General features: G+C 46.9%; 2 protein-coding genes across 2 annotated transcripts in view; both read right to left on the bottom strand.

The window, feature by feature from the left end:
* LOC135910702 (GRAM domain-containing protein 4-like) overlaps positions 1-21,143 on the bottom strand; it is a 28,743-nt gene extending 7,600 nt beyond the window's left edge. Inside the window, exons 1-5 of the mRNA XM_070533316.1 lie at positions 21,048-21,143; positions 6,030-6,253; positions 4,118-4,375; positions 2,065-2,090; positions 191-282 (exon numbers count right to left, since the gene is read on the bottom strand). Coding sequence (XP_070389417.1) covers positions 191-282; positions 2,065-2,090; positions 4,118-4,375; positions 6,030-6,253; positions 21,048-21,080 — 633 coding nt within the window. The 5' untranslated portion in view covers positions 21,081-21,143. The remainder of the gene's footprint in view (positions 1-190; positions 283-2,064; positions 2,091-4,117; positions 4,376-6,029; positions 6,254-21,047) is intronic.
* On the bottom strand, positions 8,494-9,921 carry LOC135910711 (innexin shaking-B-like). Its single transcript, XM_065442755.2, has one exon. It carries the CDS (start codon positions 9,733-9,735, stop codon positions 8,650-8,652), a length of 1,086 nt encoding a protein of 361 aa, XP_065298827.1. The 5' UTR covers positions 9,736-9,921; the 3' UTR covers positions 8,494-8,649.
* Positions 21,144-21,862: the final 719 nt, after the last annotated feature.

Below are 21,862 nucleotides of genomic sequence, written 5' to 3'. Positions count from 1 at the left end.
AAAAAAGAATCTGCAAGCAGCAGTCAGCTGCGCTCTTTTCCGTCGAAGCATTGTAGTTGAGCACACAAGTCGCATACACTTTGATACTTTCCCAACAACATGATGGCGCTTTTTACCCTACCGGGACATGGGAATGGATTCGTGAGTAATGTGTCTTTTTCGTCGTGCCAGTTTACGGTCTCGTACTCACCGTGAGGAACAGGCCTGTGCGGAACGGGCGCTTCCAGCGAACCAGCTTGCGAAGCTCGTGGAGTACGTCCTTCAGCCAGTCGTCCACGCGCTCTGTTGCGGTAAGAGAAGCGAAGAGAGAGAGAGGGAGAAAAAAAAAAGGTCCAGTCGTTAGCAAGATGTGCCGCAATGGAGATTCAATGTGTGCTCTACTGTTAACCGAGGGCGAATATTTCGCACGAGCTGCACGTACAAATTTGCGCGTTTTTTTTTCAAGAACGCAACGCTCCGAATGTTCCATGTGAAACATTTATGGAAGTGAACCAGTGGGTTCACTTCCATAATTCCACAATTCCTTTCCCTTCGCAACGAGTGCAAAGGGGGGCGTTTTTTTTAAAACGGCGCAAGCTCTCGTGGCCTACTACGGCATCGCGCTACCACACTGGCACTGCAATACGGGCCTTAAGCATGCTGTAACTGAGAAGTTAACGAATTTTGGTTAATTAGCGAATGGACTGCCACGGCTACTTGCTCACCTCCGCTACACGTGTAAGTGAGTAGTGCATAAAGCACTGCCACTTCCACTAAATCTTATGATTGATTAAAAGAATTGCAGCAGCAATCGTTCCCAGGATGACCGGCGACGTTAATGCGATCAGCATTCGAACAATGTAGCGACGCACCGAATTAACACCATCGAAACGCGTGACGCATGAGGCGCGTACTACAGCCGGGCTCCTCTCACGCGTTTCCCTCTGGACATACTGCGCCATCTATCGGCGGCGCAACGAAGTCCGCGCGCTACACTTGTCTGAATATATGTGTGACACGGGTTTGATTTCGCCAAGCACCGTAGAAAGATTATGTGATTTCTTTGTGTGCTTGTCATTGAAGAGTGGTCCATATACCCAGTGGCAAATAGCCGGGACCAAAGCTTCACTCGTCCGCGATAGTGTACGACTACAGTAAAAGCTCGTTAATTCGAACCGCAAGGGGAAGCCGCTTCAGTTCGAATTAACGAAAGTTCGAACTAACGAAAGTGAAGGAGAGCAACAGTACACTGCGATTTGGAAGCAGTAGGGCATGTCAGAAATTTGGCATATGTCAGAAAAAGATGGCGTGTGCCGCGGGCACACGCCATCTTGAAGTTGAAGCTCTGGGTCCGACTGTGCCACACTACCGATGTCCACCGAAACGAACGTTAGCCGAGGCTTAACACCATCACAATGAATCGCGATGGCCGATACGTCCTAAGCTGAAAACAGACGTGCACAACCGATGAAGATTGCCGAGACAAAGACGCTGAACATGTGAAGGTGGCGAAGGCCCTGATTCGTTGGTTCTTGATTGCAAGCGCAGCTGCGACGTACTTGATTCGCTGTGTTACCATGACGCTTGCCGTGCCATCTCCGCACAACATTAGCAGCTGTACAAGATTTGCAAAGCCTCCTAGATTCGCAACGGGCATGAAGTCTCGGAGGTTACGTAGAACGGAGAGGCGGCAGCTGCCGCTGCCTTCTGGCTGACCCCGCGTCGGTTAGATTTTTTTCCGATTTTGCCTTCTCTTGCCGTTCTCTCCTTTTCGGAGGCAATACAGCCTTGTGTGTAGGCAGTAGGCGCGTTTCTCTGGCCGTGTGCCAGGCGAGCGTAGTTCGAATTATCCGTGAGGGAACCTTCTCGCGTTCGAATTAACGGACTTTTTTATACATACACTTCTGTGGAGCTTGGCCGGACCAAATCGTACAGTTCGAATTATCCATAAATTCGAATTATTGAAGTTCGAATTAACGAGCTTTCACTGTATATGTAATGCACTACGGAGTAAAAATGTAGTAGTAGTACAACAGTAATGTAATACACGAATGGGAGTAGTGCAAATATGAAGCATATACATACCGTACTTGAGAAGAGTGTCACGGACACTGAAAGAAAGAAAGAAACACACATATAAGTACATGACAACGGACAAAAGGAAAAGTTGTGTGAATACGGTAAACACCGTACGTCGGAATATTCTGTCGAGTGGGAAAATATAGTCGAACCCGAATACTATAAGGAGCACTAATAAAGCGAGCTATTAGTAGTGTATCGAATAGGTGAAACTTCTGAAGGTTAACGTAAAATTGCTCGCTCGCGCTCTATAGCTGCGCCTGCACCCCGCGTTCGTACTTATTTTTAGGTGACCCCATTTCTTGTGTGTGTATTTAAGTGATGTGTGTGATAACGTTATACAGCATGCCGAAAAACGCATCAAAAGTGTATCGAAGAGAGTTTCTATTAAGTCACCCTATTTAGTGACGTTGAGAAACAGTTGAAGGCAAATATAGAAGTTACGGCCTATTAAGCGAAGATTAATTTTAAAATATGATCTCCTTTCTTGCTCCGTATGTAATGAATATCGCACAATAGTTCCTTATAGAAGAGTTTAGGTTTATCGATTTTGAATCACATGACCATATCGAACTATCTTTCTTATAACCAGGCTCAACCTATACAATGTAACTTATAAGTAAGTGCTAGTACCTAGTTGAAATAGCAAAACAAGAGTGCGTTTTTTAAGAATCTGTGAACTTGGAGCCGTGCTGTCATTCCAGTCACAACTTGCACTACAAATAGACACGCTGCATGGTAGCAATCAGACACACGTTTACACAAACCGCTTACACACACACACACACAAACAGACGCACAATATGGACACACTTTTCAGGCCTCGAAATATGCTACACATGAACGCAATGCTTGCAGCAAAGTGGTAGAACGTAAAAGAAAATGGTAAGTAGAAAAATGCAGGGACATTAAGCTTGCAAGCACGTCGCTTATTTCAGTCTGCGTTTCTTGTACTACTGGCTTCAGACAAGCAAAAACATGTGGTAAAATACTATACAATCAGGCCTTGCTTCTAATTAGTATAACCTGTATTTCGAGAATCTGCTGCATGGATGGGACACAAAGAGAAAGATAATCTGACATGTGTTTGGAGACTGCTGCACTAAAATAAAAAAAAAACGCTCTTAAAGTGATGGCAACTTTGGTAAGCCAGTTAAAATGCAAAAACAAAATACAGGTGGCGATGCCGCCGTGTCGTTCTTGAACTAACTACAAGAAAATGACGAAATATGGGACGTCACATTGAGGCTGGTGCTGGGAGTTTCAAAGCAAATTTTAAAAAAGGAAGAAAAAAAATTTGAGCTTCATTTCCACTTCTAGAATTCAATCCTATTATTCAGAGAATAATGAATATATATAGAGTACTGGGCAGCATCAGCAGCAACGCAAAAGCCGAAGAGGCAAAGAAAGCTACACTTTAAAAATGCAACTCGTGCTCAAGGTATTCAAAGTAAGCACATAACCTTACATATAATACGTACAAGCTTTCAGAACCATCCGTTGAAGATTTCACAAGTTTTGGTCTATATGATCCATGCATCCCCTTAACGTGATTCTAAATAATGGTAGCGATTTATTTATTTATTTATTTATTTATTCATTTATTTATTCATTTATTTTTTTTGCATCTCGCTCGTATCGAAATGAACCCGCGACTTCAGCAGTGCTACAGACACCGTGCGACTGTGGCAGGTTTCGATATTGTTTGGTTGCTTTGAAAAATACTATCCTTGTATCTTGCTTGTGTTTACACTCTTGATCTGATTCTATATTTTTCGAGAGAGAGAGAACGAGAAAGAGAGAAACGAAAAGGGATAGGTAGAGAGGTTAACCAAGGACTTGCCCGGTTGGCTACCCTTTACACTTGGGGAGGAGCAAAAAGGAAGAATAGATAAGAAGGAGAGAAAAAAAAACAATAAAATGTCGGTCATTCGCGGCGATGCTGCTGGAAGGGCGACATCGCCTCGTCAGGCAACGCATGTGCCTTTTTGCGACGCCACCCGAGACAACATCCTTTGGTAAATTTGTCGTTGAATAGAGACGAAGAACGGTAACTTACAAGTTGAAGTTGAATGGCGGGTCCGGTTCGGCCACTCGCCGCTCCTCGAGCTCCCCGCGGTCGGCGTCCACGCTCTGGCCGCGGTCACGTGCAAGCCCAGCTAGCGCCCTCACGCGCCGCATTTTGGTGGCTTGCAGCAACACGTCGGGAGGCACCACGTCTCTGGTGAAAATAAGACCCGCGCGCGAGAACGACGTGCCGGGCTCCTGCTCGCCGTCGACGCTTGCGGGGATGTCTGGGATGTTTTCCGGCCGAGCCCTGGCAGAACACGCAAACAACAACGACAAATAAATAAATTTTCCCTAGTGCAATATCTAGTGTCGTGGAACGCCCTTACCGATCACGTAATCTCGTGCATTGTGCAATACTGAAGAAATACATCATGCAAACAAGAAATGAAATAGACTTGATACTCTCTGCTGATCGCAGCATGCGTGCAGAATGTAGAAATGTGAAGCAGGGCAAAGTGCAGTGATCATAGATTAGTGAGGCCTAGGATTTACCTCAGTATGAAGAGAGAAAGAGTCGAATTAGCCAAGAAGAAACAGGCCAACCTAGACGCAGTAAGGGTAAAAGCAGACCAATTTAGGCTGGTGCTTGTGAAGAAATATGCAGCTTTACAACAGAGAGATTAAGATGACATCGAGATAATGAATGAAACCGTCGCTAGGCTGATCTCAGAAGCAGTAATTGAAGTGGGATGTAAGGCACTTATGCAACCAGTAGGTAAGCTCACCCAAGCAACAAACTACCTAATGCCTCATTAGTACCGCATTAAAACTTTTACTCTATATGAATCGCTCGTACGCCCAAAACTGGAGTATGCGTGCGCGGTGTGGGATCCTGGTTTTGAGTGTCTCATTCAAACTTTGGAATCGGTGCAAAATCGTAGAGCATGGGTTCATACTTCACAACTACTCTCGTCTGTCTAGTGTGTCCACCATGAAAGCTACCTTGAACCGTCCTCTTCTTTCCTTACGAAGGAAAGCGTCTCGGCTAGTACTCTTTCACAGTATCATCATCATTGCCATCTTAAAGAAGTCCTTCTACTTGAGTTAGAGTACATTTCATTCCGTAGAGATCACTTTCATAAAGTAGGCGTCCCGTTTTCTCGAACTAACGCATATTTTCACTCATTCATTCCTAAAACAAGTTACGACTGGAACCGCCTGCCTACCTCAATTGCCACAATAACTGACACTAACATGTTTAAATCTGGTATTGAAGATCTTGTTTAGTTTTAGTAACCTGCATTTTGCTGTAACATAGTGATGTGATGCCCTCGGGCCCTGAAGGTACTTAAATAAATAAATAAATGACAAAGCAGGAAAGCATCCAACTCAAGAGATCAGATAGAATTCGCGGAACTTTCAAAACTGATCAACAAGGAGAAAGTAAAGGATATTCGAAATTATAGACGTGAGAAAGATTGAGAAAGCAACAAAACATGGACGCAGCATGAAATTAGTGAGAAGAAAACTTGGCATATATGACAATCCAAGGTGTATGTACTGACGTTAAAGAACTGAAAAAAAATTATAGGCCAATTAGTTTACTTTCAGTATTGTATTAGATATTCGGCAAGGCAATTTCTATTTGAATAAGGGCGACACTTGACTTCTGTCAAACAAGAGTGATATGCATGATATTTATTTATTTTGTATATATATATATATATATATATATATATATATATATATATATATTAACATTATTTTGTGATGCTACGTGTACTTTTGGCCACCTGATGCTCGCCATTATCTGTCCTTTCATTACGTACTTATCTTGACTGCAGATTTACTTTCGTTGATAATTGCATACGTTTTAAATGGTCACGACTATTGAATGACTTAATGCGCTACATGACGGTTCGCGGCCCGTTTGCAACAAGGTGCTGGCAGAGAGAGCGTACTTCTTCTGGAAGGTCTCGCGGATTTTGCTCGTCCAGCTGTAGTACTTGCGGTGGTGTCGAACTTGGGCCGGCCCGGTGAGCTCCTCAGCGCACTGCACAAGGGGCGCCACCTGGCCGTTCGAGGAGTTGTCGGCTTGCTCGACCGCTTCCTCGCGGACCGGAGTTACCGGCGTGGACGTCGTTGCCGGCGCTTCGGCTTCAGCGCGCTGCTGCTCCTTCCGCTTCTGCTCGGGGAAGAGAGAGAGAGAATAAACATTTTTATTCGGTGAATGCAGCTTTGGAGGGGCGTCAATAAAGGTTAAAGTTAAATAAGGTCAAGCGAAAAAAGAAAAAAAAAAGAACAAGAAATTTTATTCCGGTTCTCAGGCGCCGAAACCAAGCTCTGCTTATGAGAGAGGGGAGGGAGAGAAGGCCGGGAGGTTAACTAAGCTCCGTCGTCTCTGGGGAGGACTGTTCCTAGTGCATCTGAGTACATAAACTCTTTGTTTTTCTTTTTTTTGCATTTCGTCCCCATCGTAGCGTGGTCGTTGCACGCGCACCTTCGAACGTCTTGTGAGATTTGGGGTCGAGCTCCACAGAGCAACGCCACAACCGCTGTGCTAGCGCGGGAAGCCAGTATATGGTCGAGTGCTGGCAGTAACGCGTACACAGAAAAGTCGAAATCACCTCCGGAAAAAAAAAGCCTTTTACACTCGAGAGGATAAGCGCGGGCGAACATGTTTAGTGACACCTTTAGCGAGCGCGCTTCGCTGCAGCGAAGGTGACTCCGACAGTGCGCTGCCGTACTGGAAATGAAAGCGTCGCCTTGAATTGATGTCACTGGCTGTGAGTGAATCAACTCACGCATTACATACGTCTATGATTTAAGCAATATTTCCAAGATTACTGTATGAGCAGTCATTTGCGAGCCAGGAGAAGACAGCACTTGCCTCCAACGTCCCCGTGAAGTGTTAGATTAAAAGTGAGGCGAGTGGCGAAACGTAACGAACGAGACGGCTCTCGATGTGCCACGGTAAAAATGACAGCTCCTATTGCGGAAGACACGGAGGAGCTGAAAGAACGCTTGAAGTTTTATGAAAAGCGGATTCAAAATTAGTGCACACCCTGGATTGAATATTAGTGTACCTTTGAAACAGGGCCACCGGGAAAATAGAGGCGCTATTTCTGAAGCGGCGCTGTCAACCGATACTTCGACGCAATGAAGCGCGTTTAGAGCGAGCGCAGTTGCTGGAGAGTGTGTTCTACATGCTAGTGTCACTTAGCCTCTCCGTTGTGACAGCCTGTAAACTACACTAAGGGCGAGTTCCGCTCGCTTCAAAGTCACACCAGTTGGAAATGATAGTAATTTGAAAATCTGTCGAAAATAGCAGAGGTAATTTAGCGGCTCCTTAAATAATGTTACTGCTAGAACAATCACGTTTTCCAAAGTACCCCCCACACTGTTCAGAATTTCTTAGCCTTCCGAAGTTTCCTGCACTGTCTGCCGTTTTCTTGAACGTCTCACTGAAAACTAATAAAATATTTTAAAGCCAGCGCCATGTTGGTCAATCTCTCCGTAGTGGGCAAGAGCCATTATTGGAGAACAAAAACCTTATTAGCATGCCCTTATTGCGTTTCTTGCTCTCTTTTTAATATGTTATATTGTTCAACCTGTACTATACATATTCTCCTCTTTAATCCTAGCCTACTTGTGCTCGACTTGTGCATCTACTTTAGTTGATTACACTTCTAATTGCTTACACACGTGCCACGCGATTCTCGGTCAATGTCCCAGAGTGAATGCGTTCCACTGCCATCACAAAAGGGCCCCATTGGAAATTTCGGTTATACCCGGGCTGTTGTAAATTGCCGTCTCCAAAAAGCTTAAAATAGTGCTTCATTTTACACGACATACGAGAAATTGAAATGTTGCCTCCCAGTGCTACCAGGAGGCGAATTTCACCGCACGACAGGCACCCTCGCCATTTGACTCGACTAGAATCCGTGCCTTCTCCCATACCGGCACCGAGGGACAGCGTAGGGTTTACACTTTACGCACTAAACGCGAAAAGCGCAAAAAGCGGCATCAGGGCGAAAGCGAGACTGCAGCAATCGTCCCCGTCTCGTTCTCGTCTCGGTACCGCGCATGCGCTGTTCGCGCTTAGTATGTGTTACCAGAGTAGTTCAGTCAGCCGCCTCAATTGTTATACTTTGCAGACGCGATTGCCAGGCGCGTCTGCTACGCACCGCGTTGGTTTAGTCGCGTTGCCCAAACATAATGAGGGCCTTTTAAGGGGCTCTCCAGAGAACGTACTCCACTTAGCTTCTAATGCGATTGTACGAACGATACATGTACGATATTTTGAGAAAGAAAGACCACGCCCACGCTTGGGAGCATATGGACTTTCTCTGAGGAGAGGGTCACTCAACGTAGCGACATCAATATATCCTATAGGTGAGTGAACCCGTTAAAGTCAACAGTCAATGAGAGGTCTTGCTATAGAAGCATGAATTTATATCAAGCTCTAGGGGAAGAAAAAAAAATCAGGGAAAGAAAAGTGCCGCAAGCCGGGAAAGCGCGGAGGCAGGAAGAATTTGTGCGAGAAAGCGGCCGCGCCGTTGTCTTTGCACGTGCCCAACGTTACAGCGCCGGCGGTGCCGAAGGCACGGCCGGCGCCTTGATCAGTCGGCGTGACAGTTCCGCGACCAGCTGGCTGAAAACGAGCGAGTCCACGTTCTGCCCCACCAGGCTGAGCAAGAAGACGTCGCCCGCAGACAGGGTCGACACGACGGCCGCGATGCGTTTGCTGTCCGGGTATCGCCAGGCGAGCAGACGACGCCTGAGGGGAGCGCTGAGCAGAAGTAGGAATCGGTAGACCACAGTGAGAGAGCCGGCGAACAGGAGCAACCCGTACCAGAACCAGAGGAAGGCGAACAGCTTCTCGTTGAGGATGTTGAGCGGGAGAACGCAGATGGCCTCGCGATTCTCGATCGTTCCCGACTGGCCGTACTTGAGGAAGGTGCACATGGCGATCCGCGGGAACGCCATCACGGCGGGACTCACGAACTCGCGGCCCTCGCCGCGGTGCCAGCGCACAAGGTCCCAGCCGTAGGTGAGGAACCCTCCGCCCAGAACGTAGTCGGTGAGAAGCGTCTGCGCAACGACGTTGGCGAGGCTGAGCAGCTCGCAGAGGAGGTACTTGACCAGGTAGCAGCGGTTGCGGTTCACGTTCGCCACCAGGAAGTCGACCATCTGCGATCGCAGCTCGGCCCTGTCCGGCGTCACCGCCGAGCGTATGTCCAGCGCCGCCACAATGGCGGGCACCTTGCCGCCTTCCCAGGCCTTCCAGAGCCATCGCGGCGCGTAGAAGCACAGCGCCTGGGCGAACATGAGGAAGCAGACCCACTGGTAGTAAGTGTGGTACTTGCGCTCGCCGCGACCGTGACCCACGCCCGGGTAGACGACGGTGCCGTTGTACGAGGCGTTGAACAGCCGGCGCAGGCTGAAGGTGGACTCGACCCAGCAGAAGGAGTCCACGACGCTCTTGGGCAGCGTCGGGCAGTGGCAGTCGATGGGCGTGCCCACGTACTCCTTGGCGGTGAGCAGGGCGCTGAAGCACATGAGGAAGGCCACCGTGGCGCCGGTGTGCAGGCGGAACACGTTGCCGTCGATGTGCACCTTGCGCAGCTTGAAAAGCTTGCTCAGGCTTCCCAGAAGGTGCAACATGGTGCCGCTGTTTCTTGCTGGGACGCGATTGTCGTGAACTGCGACGCCTTGCGGACTGCTTGCTGACGCGCTTTCTGCGGTTAACCTGATGGGCGGATCAGGTGCATTCGAACCGTTGCATCGCAAATCTCAGCGCGAGCCGACGCGGCTACGGTTGAACGGCGCGTGACCATTTCTCGCTCTTCGAACCATGGCGCTTACCCACTATACGCAGTAATATAGCCGAGAAGCCGGCGGCTAAAAGCAGAAGATGAAGCTTCGGATAGCATATCCTGATCTCACTCAATTTGCTATTAGATGGACGCGAAAGTACTTTGATGCGAAAAGTTCTGTTTAGGGTAATAAATGTGTTGACATTGATGTGTTGCTTGGGGCTGCGCGAATAGCAAGTTTTTGAGACTGAATCGAATAGTGCCAGAAACGAAGCGAATACCCAACTTATTCTCGAGTAGCTTGCGAATATTGCGCAGGCTTCTCACCATTATTACCCAAAAATTTCCACGTTCTTGTACTGTCGACATTAGAAAGTTTGTCATTGCACTGCCCATTATGAAGCGAGCTCTCTTGAAAGCACAAAGGGAGCATCACGAGCAATTGACTAAGCAGTCTGTTGGCAACATTAAGGTGTTCACCCGCAAGCGCAACGATGTAGTAATATACAAAATCTAGATTGGCAGACTTATTGACCAACTAATATTTGTATATACCTTTGCGACCAAATCAGAAATTCGTGCCGTCTGCGGTGGAGGCAGAGCAAAAAAAAAAGCGTTTTTTTTTTATTCGAATAGCCACGGCCACTACTGCATAAAGTATGTTGCACTGAAACATTTTCAAAATTAATCCGATGCGAGGACAGAGGTTCCGCATATGTATGTAATATAAAACGACGTCGACCGCGGAACAGCATGTGTAATCAACTTTCTATTACGAGTGATCGTATTTAGCCGGAGAGGTCAAGCGAAACATCATGCTGTCCGCGCGCACAGTCGACGATGTAAAGTGTTCGAAAACTGTTGAAAAAGAAAACATTATGAATTTATAATAGTCACGATGCAACTAGAGGGGGCTAAAATCGAATGGTGACTGCGATTCGAAGAGAGAGATGTAAAATTTTAAGCTAGCTGAAATTCGTTATAACCGCTAGCTAAAGATTTAGATGACCTCGTGCAAACTATGAGGCTAAGGTAGTTTTTTTCATGTGCGACCCGCGTCCAATTGATAACACATCTTCCCGCCAACACTGGACCCCGCCTACTCAACGGGATAAGTATGTCGATTTGTACATTTCTGCTGTGCAATGTGACATTCTGTAGGACTATATAGGTACACGTATTTCGTTCAAGCAAAATATCTCCCTCTACGAACAAAATGCAATTGAAGTATTGTAGAAAAGCACAGATATTGTCATAAAGCCCGCCGAAAAAGGAGGAGCTATAGCAATAATGAACAAGACTGACTACGACAAGGAGGCTCAGAGGCAATTAACTGATGGCACATTCTACACGCGGCTTCGTGAAAATTCAACCGACAATTTTAAATGAATTGTCTCTAACACCATTAGTGGTTTGATAAGATATGGTAAACTTGCCGACAAAGAAATGCACTCGTTAGTCCCTCTCAGTCTGGTCCCAGAAATTTTTCATTTACTACCCAAAATACACGAGTCTAATAACCCCGGTCACCTATTGTGACAGGCGTTGGAACTGTCACCGAGCCACTTTCAAGCTGTGTCGATAACCTGATTAAGGGGATTCCTTCTACGTTCCCTTCTCATATAAAGGACACCTCCGACTTCTTGACCAATATCATCAATTTTGGCATCTGCTATATCGCTCGTTGCTGGTTACACTGGATGTTGCCTCCCTTTATACTAATATTCCCCACGATGACGGCATCCAATCAGTCATCAACGCTTGCGATGACTCACCTTCTGACAAATCTGTGGATAACTCTACTTTAGGCACCTTGCTAAAACTGATATTGTAACGATGTTATAACAACAAAGTGTATGGCGCACACTTTGCACAAGTGAGTGACACTTCAATGGGGACCAAAATGGATCCCGATTATGCTAACATATTTACGGGACAACTAGAAACTAAGTTTCTTTCAACACGTGAGCTAAAGCAGCACTACTATAAACGCTGAATTGATGACATCTTCCTCATCTGGCACCACGGATAGGCGGAACTTCTAGCTTTCATTGCGGACTTTAATAGGGTCCATCTATCCATTTCGTTTTCGCAATCATACTCACACTTATCTATCTGTTTTCGGGATGTCCCAGCTTCTATCTGCGGCAACAAACTACTACATTATATAAGAAACCCACTGATGTTCACCCGTACCTTCACTTTCAGAGTAGCCACCTTAAACACTGCAGCATACCATACACTCAAGCACTTCGTTCTAAGAGGCTGTGTTCCGAACACTCCGATTTCATTACCAACTACGACAGACTCCGCTATAAACTGATAATGCAGAAGTATCCGCTCCTGATCGTGAATGACACGATTAAGCGAGCCGATGCAGTAGACCACAGTGCGCTTCTCAGACTGGATAAGCGGGTTGAGCAACGAGGACAATTTAGTTTTATCAAACTGCATCGATACCAAACGTTAATGCCATCCTTAAAAACATCATAACATAATCGCGCAGAGTAAGCGCCTCGGAGAGGTGTTTCCGAAGCCGCCACGCGCAGTTATTTACCGACGATCAAAAAAATTTACGCGACATACCAACGTCTTATAAAACAACAACACCTATTGGCATAGGCTGTCATCTTAGCGACAAGTCACTGTACAAGGCTGGCGCTCACTTAACGACTTCGCTAAGTGTTATGAGCACCACGTCAAATTTTAGCCTTAATATAAAACGTTACTTCGACTGTGACACGACCAATGCTATCAACATGCTATAGGATGATCAGCGCCCAAGGTACAGTACACTCTTGAACAAATTTACACCCTTTAGGTCGTATCTTGCCACACAACAATAATCGTGATTGCTGGCTTTTCCTTTCTGGAAAACGCTGCGCTCGCTGCTTTTCTGTCGAGAATGTTCTGTCGTGCTGATAACGCTCATGCCGTTCCTGACTTGGAAGCCTCGGGCTCGCAGCGTCAAGGAAAAGAAATGCGGACAAGAGAGATGACGATTATCGTTGTGTGGCAAGATACGAACATAATGATGTAATTTTGCTTAAGAGTGTACATTGTACAAACAAACACAGCCTTTGATTCCGTTTTAACAATCATAGATCGTATGTCATGAGCCTTCCTAATCTTCCACTGTGCGAACATGTCACACTTTTTTGGCAAGCTAACCACCACCATACTTGAATACGGTTTCATATTGCACAACGAAAGGGATGTTCGCGAATCATTTGTTATCCATAAATTTGGTGCCGTGGATTCTCGGATTAACGAGAACCCGGGTCCGTTGAACTTTTTGTCCGCGAAATAGAGAACCGCGCACTCGTTACCTCCAGACTAAACATCTCATTTATTTTTTTCATCGGATCGTTTATGCCACATTCGCACACCCGACGCACATGTGCCCAATTTTCTGGTTGCTGATGTGTCATTCCGTTGTATTTAACCTAGAATGAGTGATGTTCATGTATTATTGTTGCCACATTTTTGTAAAAACTTGTGTGCACACCTTCTTTTGTTAAGCGCCTTTAACCCTGCCTGCAAACCCTGATTTGGTTACGTTTGTTGCTGTATGAACCTGCTGTTACAACTACGCCGTCCTATGGCGCGCATATATATATATATATATATATATATATATATATATATATATATATATATATATATATATATATACATATATATATATATATATATATATATATATATATATATATACATATATATATATACATATATATATATATATATATATATATATATATATATATATATATATATATATATATATATATATATATATATGTAAAGCGAAGCTTTTTGTGCCTCTTCGTTCGAATTTCCCACTGCTGCTACTGTCCGGCACACCGCGCGCCGTTTTCAGATGGGTAGAGGACTTGGCTTCCGGAGGTGCCGCCTCCCAGAGCTTATACACCATTTTTTCATGGGCGCCGCCATATTGCTACGCAGTGGTGCCATCTATGGGCACTCAGCACGATGGCTTGGGCGAGCGCTGCGCCTTGCATGGCAGGTATACACTCGGCAGTAGTTTCTAACGTTTGTTTTCGCGCTCGTGCGGTCTATTTAGTATGACGTGTGTCTTCTACGTGGTAAACGTTTCTGTGAGACGTACTGAAGTGGTTTAAGTCGGTATGGCCGGACTTTTGCTGGCGTTGAGGCGAATGGACCATGCAGCTGCGTGCTCCGTCCGCCTCAACGCCAGCATGTGTGAGCGCATACTTGAGCCTACAATCAGCATCGGAGATCAAGTGTGTATTTCTGAATGTTCCATTCGCTAATGTGCCCCTTATTATCCTCTAGTTCTAAGCTTTAGGAGCAATGAAACATACGCGACGATCGTAACATTGCGTGACTACTTGGTTCGGTGGATGAGGTTTCCACCAATGGATAAAACTGTTTTGATTAGTAATAACAGCATACCTTACAGTGTGAATTAAGCTTGTCCAGCAAAGCAACCGTTGGACGGCGCGAGCGCCCTAAGCAGTGGTAGGTGCTAGATTACAGATATCTTTGTTGTCTAGCGCTTGGCACTAGCACACGCCATCAACGCTTATAGATTTATAAACGTTGTGCGGCGTGACTATGCGAGGTTGCATTGCGGCGTTAGCCCGTTTTTTATTTTTCGAGAAAAAGGAAGAGAACCAATTTTTGTTTCGGTTGTCTTCGTACCGTTCTCTACGACGCACTCACACTTATTACGGAAACTTTGTCCTCAAAAATAACCATCGCATTCTTTTCATACGATCCCTCTCATATATTATGGCTTTACAGGGCAAAAACGAAATGCCGAAGCACATAGTTTATATATGTATCATGCTGGTTCACAAACCGCGTTGAACACTGTGTGGAGCAGCGCCATCGGCCTCATGCAGGAAGGCTAGCGTATACCTATCCTGACTTCAAGCTTACTAGACTTGAAATGCGTGAGGACGATGCCGGTGTATCACAAATATTTTATAGCGCCTGCCGCTTATAGATGTTTCGTGGTTGCCTTAGGTTGGCCGTACATGAGCATGCGCTCTTATGTTTTATATCTTAGATCCTACGCCAAGCAATCAGATAGTGAGCAGATTTATCATTTCATGCTGATAATACAGAGACACCGGTTGTCTTCGTTGAATTAAAACCGATATACGTAAAATAGTTTACAACAAATACACACACCGCGGCTACTAATGCACGTCACATGTTTGCGCCCCCAAGAAATATTTCCACGTACTGTAGTTAGCGATGCACTGAAAGGCTTCCCTGACGACCTTGTATGAACGGACATGCGTAAATTTCACAAATTATAGGATCTAAAATATCTCGAAAACATTCCGCAGCACGACACAGCAATACTTTCAAGCAGCACCGCGCCGGATCTCCCAAGCCAGAGAGGAGGAAAGGCTCGCCGCGCGCCCTTTCCTCCTCGCCCGATGAAAAGGTCTATATGTACTCATCAACGCAACATCATCCGATACATTGAACCCGGCGCTCCCCCTCTGCCTAGGCTGACTAGGCGGGGGGCGGTTCAGAGCCGGTGTATACCTGACAAGCCCGAGTCAGAGAGGAAGGGTGACTCTAAATACTAATCTTCACCCCACCCCGTCGAATGTGCACAATGCCCTCTGAAGCTCCGTGGGCGCCGCCACATTAACCACTTGACACCTCTAATTGTCCATGACTTCCCTCAAAAACACTGCAGAAACTGCAGCGCTTCACTTTCTACTATGGTGCGAGTCCAGAGGGGACGCAGATAGGACTCCTGAGAGGAGGGAGGACAAGAGCCAGTTCCCACACAAGGGCGGGGGCGAAGGTGACATGAGAATGCAAGGAAGCCCTGCTAGACAGCGGTTGCGGGGAAACTGGATGAGTTTAAGTTCTGAAAAATTCAACTAAATTGAATTTCTGAAAAATCAACACCATGCAAACGTATCAAGCGGACAAACTACACAGGGCGTGCAAAAGCAGAGCCGCATTAATTAATAGCGCACCGCAGGGTCCAGGCGACCCTACAGAAGCAGTCGACCGTCAAATAAACACTTCTGTGCCCGCGGTGGTAGCTTCGCAGCTATGGAATTGCTCGAGGTCGCGAATTTGATTCCACCCGCGGCAGCCGCATTACGGCGCGGGCGAAATAGAAAACGCACGTGCACTTAGATTTTGGAACACGTTAAAGAACATCACGGTGTCAAAATTAACCCGCAGTTCGCCACTACGGCGTGCCTCATAATCCGATTGTGGTTTTGGCACGTACAGCCCCGTAATCAAATTCGACTTTAATACTTCTGCTACGGTGGTATGTGCCATGTGAGACAATCACAATGCTCAACCCTCTCAGAAGTCATGAAATATGGCGCACAACAACGCATCAAGCAAACACCTCTCCCTGTGTGTTCTTTATACTACGTAGACAAACAACAGTGGTGCACGCAAGGTAACGCTTAACATCAACTCACCACTCTCGTGTTAGACTAAACGTTAAAGAAATTGAGCTTTAGCCACCAACATCACCGCTAATTATCGTCAGTCAAATCATCCAGCACAGAATGCTTCGCCTACACCGATTGTGCTGCGGTGCACTTTAAAGGGACACTATAGGCTAATAATAAGTCGACATGGACTGTTTAAATACCATTCCAGAATAAAGCTGTGCAGGGGCCGCAATTCTGAGCCCGCGCCCGGGCCCTACACTACCACAGGCGGCCCGGTCCGGCCCGACGCTAAAGAAGCCCGAGTTCGCCTGGCCGGGCCTTAGGCCGGGTTAAGGCCCGGCCCGACCTACAATAAGGCGAAGCCGACACAAAAAGAAACATTATCAGAGATCGAGGGGAGCCCGACCGGTCCTCCGAGACACAGAAAGCCGGGCCCGGCCCAAGCCCGAGTAAGAGAATCTCCAAATGGCCCGAGCCCGGCCCGCGGGCTTTCGTGCCGGCCCGAGCCCGTGCACAGCTCTATTCCAGAAACCTCGCAACGCTTGTTTCGTGCCAAGAAAAGACTCAGTTTACGAGAAAATCGCATCTGAAGGGTCCGAAAGATTTTCTCGAAATTCAAATCTCCCGCCAACAACCGGGGGTGTGGTGACGTTGCATACGCCATGCGCTTCCGTCTGTGAGTAAAACGGCGTCCGACAGATGGCGGCACCGAGCCAAGACAGATAAAGTCAGAGTATTCTCCGCGGCAGCAGCTTTTTGGGCTAAGTTGTGCAGGCCGTTCGGGCATCTCACGACATCACATGGATGTCGAACTCCCTGATACTTGCAGTTTATGCGAGCTTCGCAAGCCAGCAACACCAGCGCAGCACTAGGCGATAACTATTGAAACGCGAAACCGTGGGCCGCGCGATGTCAAGAGAAAACGAAGCCGTTCGACGGTCGTTGTAAAGAGTAACTTCGATGAGTTCGTTTGTATAAACATGAAATGGCGATGAACGAGGAGCATTTTATTTCGTCTTTTAATACAATACGGGGATATATTGTGCAATGAGCGGTTGACTACTAGTGACGGAATTTATCTGAAGAGTGCTTTCGTCATCGGGCAAGTACTTGAATTTCCCGGGGGAGTCTAATCACGCCTTAAAGATTCTCGAGCACTATGCTCTATCCCTTTAGCTTGAAATAATATTTGCCTTTAGCGTCCCTTTAATTATTGTGGCTCTGCTTCCGCACGCCCTGCGTAGTTTGTCCGCTTGATATATTTCCATGGTGTTTATTTTTCAGAGATAGCAGCACCGTACTGTACCGTACCTTGAACTTAAGCTTATCCAGTGTCCCCGCAACCGCTGTCGTATAGTAGTAGGATTTCCTTGCCTTGCCACGCCACCTTCCCCCTCTCCACCCCTCTTTTGTATGGAGAGCAGGGGTTCTTGAGGGGAAAAGGAAAGGTTGACGCTTTCTTCTGCAGCCCTTGCTGGAGCACGGCTCAGCGCCAAATGTATATGGGAACCTTGGGAACAGCGACTGGGACACGGTAGTTATGGCCTTTTTTTTTTGCAGCCAAGCTATCTTTGCCTCTTCCTTCCACTTTCCCACTGCTGCTGCTATTAGACACACCGCGTCGGGAGGAGGGGGGGTCAGAGAGTGTGCATACATAGCAGAAGGGAGTGAGAGAGGTAAGGCAATACTAGAAAGTCGTTTTCACCCCACCGCCTCGAATGTGCACAATGCCCTCTGGAGTTCCCTGGCCATCGCCAATTTAGCCTCTTGACAGCTGTAATTATCCGTGACTCTCCTCAGAAGCATGGCAGAAACTGCAGCGCTTCCCCTTCTACCACGGTGAAAGCCTTCTACTAACTAACCTGCTAGTCCAGAGGGGACGAGGTAGAACTGTAGAGAGGAGGGAGTGTAAAAGGCGGAACCTTGGGAACTGCCTTTTATACTTCCTCCTCTCCACAGTTCGAAACACGCGACAAGGCCGCAGATTTCTTTCTCCGAAAACATGTGCAGTCGGCTCTAACTCGCACACAACGGCGCGGTGGCTGAGTTTAGTGAATATAAGGAAACCCTCGTAGAAAAGCAGTTCCGCGCTGCGACGGGCCCCTACATAGACTGCCCCAAATGAGCCCATCACTACATATATATATGTATATATATATATATATATATATATATATATATATATATATATATATATATATATATATATATATATATATATATATATATATATATATATATATATATATATATATATATATACGACGTTCGAAACATAAATTGCTTTCCAATTTCTGCGTGTCTCGTTTAAAAAGAAATCGGAACTTTCTTTCCGGACGGCCCTATACAATGCCTCACAGCGGTTTTGGCACACACCACGAGTTGACTTGGCAGATATGCATTGCATGCGACACGATGCTTGCCCGTGCGCATTTCACTTGTACCTCTGTTTTCCGCCTTTAAAGCGAAACTTTCTTTTCCTTCGACTTATCCACTGCGTCTGCTGTCTGACACACGGCTTCGAGGAATGGTTTAGTACGTGGGTATACATGACAGGAGCGTGACAGACAGGAAAGGAATTTCAGCAACACTTCATTTGGGCCTAGTTGGTACATACTTCTGAACTAAACGTAACAGCGCAAACATATAAGAGATGCGAGAAACCCATTTGGACCTTTGCGGTGCGTTGAATGTGCACAGTGTCCTCTGGAGCTCCCTCCCTGTCGCTACAATAGCCTCTTGACCGGTGTAATTATTGCAGAAAGCATTGTAATTAAATCGTAATTATTGCAAAGCATTGCGAAAATCGCAGCGCTTATCTTTCTACTAAGGTGCAAGTCCAAAGGAAAGCTGAACAGGATAGTAGAGACGAGAGGGAGAGGAGGCACAGAAGGAGCAGAACTGACGCAGCCTCGAAATGAGTGGCCTAGGCACTCTTTCGCTCGCAAACGTGGTGGTGGGGGGCAAAATGAGAAGGCTAGCAAATGCTACTAGACACGACAGTGGTTGCGGACAAAGTGGATGAATTAAAGTTCAACATACGGCACGTTTCTGTTATTTCTGAAAAAATAATCACCATTCAAATTTTTCAAGCGGACAATTTACGCAGGGCGTGCAGAGAAGCAAAGCCGCATTAAAGCGCACCGTAGGGTATAGGCGACACTACGGAAGCGGTCGCACATCAAGTCAACACTTCTGTGCCCGCCGCGGCACCATTGCGGCTATGGCATCGCTCAAAGTCGTGTACTTGACCCCCATCGCGGTAGCCGTGTTTCCACGGAAGCGAAAAAAAAAAAAACGCACGTGCACTTAGATTTTGGGACACGTTGAAGAGCACCACCACCTCATAATCCGATAGTGGTTATGGAATATGGAGCCTTATAATTCAATTACAATTTAGTATTTCTGTCAGGACGCGATGTTGCATGTGCGGCAATGATAACTCTCAACCTCCTCAGAGATTATGAATAATGGCGCTCAACAACACCTGGAGCAAGCACGTCTCCCTGCGTGTTCTGTGTACAACGCAGAGCACACAGAGCAGTGGTGCATGCACGGTAACGTCTGGCATCAACTCACCCTTCTCGTGTTGGACTAAAGGTTGAAATAATTAGACATTCGCCGTTAAACACCGCTAATTATCGTCAATCAAAAGAAACACCACTGAATGCTTCGCTTACGTCCATTCCAACAGCGCGTCGGACTCTCGTATTTTTTTTTCGCCCCGTTTACTTATTCAAGATATCGTGCTGCACGCGGTAAATGGCATTTCGCTTCGCAACGAAGATGTAGCGAAGCTTCTGGAAATAAACTATCGGCAGTCGTTTTCAGCTTCACATAGACTGCATCGTGGCGCTCCTGTACGAACCCACAAATTGGCTCTACCAGCTCAAGCATGCCGTTTCCCACAATATGGCGGCTGTCTCAGGCGGGTGATGTCCGAGGGCAGCGACACTTGTTGGCGTCCGTGTCCCAGCGCGCAAAGAAACCGGGACGAGCGGCGCAAGCATTTGTAGAATAAAACACGGCTTGCGGCAAATTTCTTAGAGCAAACGGCGAGAACGCAACGACCGTTGTTGGCTCCGGTAGCACTCCAGCAGTCAACGTGATGCATTTCAGCCGTCTAGCCCTATTTGTCATCTCGCTACGTTTCGTCGAACCAAGGAGGCCGCATGATTGAGAGACCTGCCGGCTCGTTGCGATTTATGTATGCTCTTCGAGGTATGGCGTATGGTGAGCAACCGAGCGCCCCGTTCCAAAGGAGCTGGACATAACATCCATCCATTCATCGAGGAATTAGTTTGAGCAACAATTATTAAGGCGGAAAGCGATTGACTTGGCCATTGCGGCGCGCTGTCTGCACACGGGTGGACTGTACGCGGAGTATAGTAGCGCACACAACATCGCCCGCGAATTTTCTACGCTTTCATTCGCATTCAGTTATGAAAAACACAAGACAAAAGAAAAAAAAAGTTGGGCCGTATAACGCGATAGTACGTAGCGACTGTTCGCTTCTTGAATGAATAACTATGACCAAGCCTCGCAAGTCCCACTGATTCTATTCGCAAACGGCCTGCTATTCACCGCACAAACAGACCGAAATATCCAAGACTGAGTGATCCAAGTGTTCTGAAAGCTCAATCAATTACGACAAAGTAACGCAGCCGGACCAATCGCGAAGAAAATGCAAGAAAATGCAATGCAAATGACACCACGTGCTTACCGATTTGCGGCGCAAGAAGTCCTTGTGCGGCATCGCGGTCGTCAAGCTGTTCAGCGGTCGGTGACCTGCAGTACCGTCTGCACGAGATCGTCGGTTACAAATGGCGTCCGAATGCCGACTGCTCCGAGCGGCGCTACCTGCCTCGGCGTGACCACGCCTCCAGAAGTCAGCAGATCACGTGACCTTCAACCATGGGCGCACGGGTGGCTCCCTCTCGCGCGCCTCCACTACAAGGCGTAGACACTGCGGCGAGGGCTTCTTTCTCCGCGTCGTTTCCCCGACTGGGGTTCCTGGGCACGTGGCAGGAATGACGTCACGATAGACCCTGCGACATTTCGTAGTGTGGCCCAGTACACAGCCCTTTCCCCACGTATACCCGGTGTTCCAGGCGTCAGATGGACGTCAGTACAGTTTTATCTCTCTTCAAGGCAGGTGCTGCAGAATGTCCCTGTTTGGGAGAGGACGGCTGCTGGAATGAATAATTGACCAGTTGGAAAAAGAGATTGTAGAGGCAGTGGCCATGCGACGCTTCAAGGATGGTGTTTGCGTTAGCTTACCGTCAGTTGCAGTTTCTGAGGAAGAACTTTTGTTTCTTTCTACGTGATACGCATGTGTTCGGTGCCTTAGCGGACTTCAGCGTTCATTTTGCCGTTTATATCGCACCCCTGTTGAAGGTCTCTCTGTGTTTTTATTGGTTTTTACGTTGTTTTTAGGGTGCACAAGTGTATCTGATGTAGAGGAGCTCGGCGTTCGTTTCATTAAATCATCAATTGTCAGTGCCGTCTCGTGTCTTCTTTGCGGTAACTTCCCAATAC

The sequence above is a fragment of the Dermacentor albipictus genome, chromosome 2 (genome assembly GCF_038994185.2).
Source record: "Dermacentor albipictus isolate Rhodes 1998 colony chromosome 2, USDA_Dalb.pri_finalv2, whole genome shotgun sequence".
In the NCBI taxonomy this organism is placed as follows: domain Eukaryota; kingdom Metazoa; phylum Arthropoda; class Arachnida; order Ixodida; family Ixodidae; genus Dermacentor; species Dermacentor albipictus.
The sequence above is the reverse complement of the archived record's forward strand: the minus strand, read 5'-3'. Positions and strand labels throughout refer to the sequence as shown.

Coding starts and splice junctions, on each gene's coding strand:
- LOC135910711 (XM_065442755.2), bottom strand. CDS start 9,735: ATGTTGCACCTTCTGGGAAGCCTGAGCAAGCTTTTCAAGCTGCGCAAG.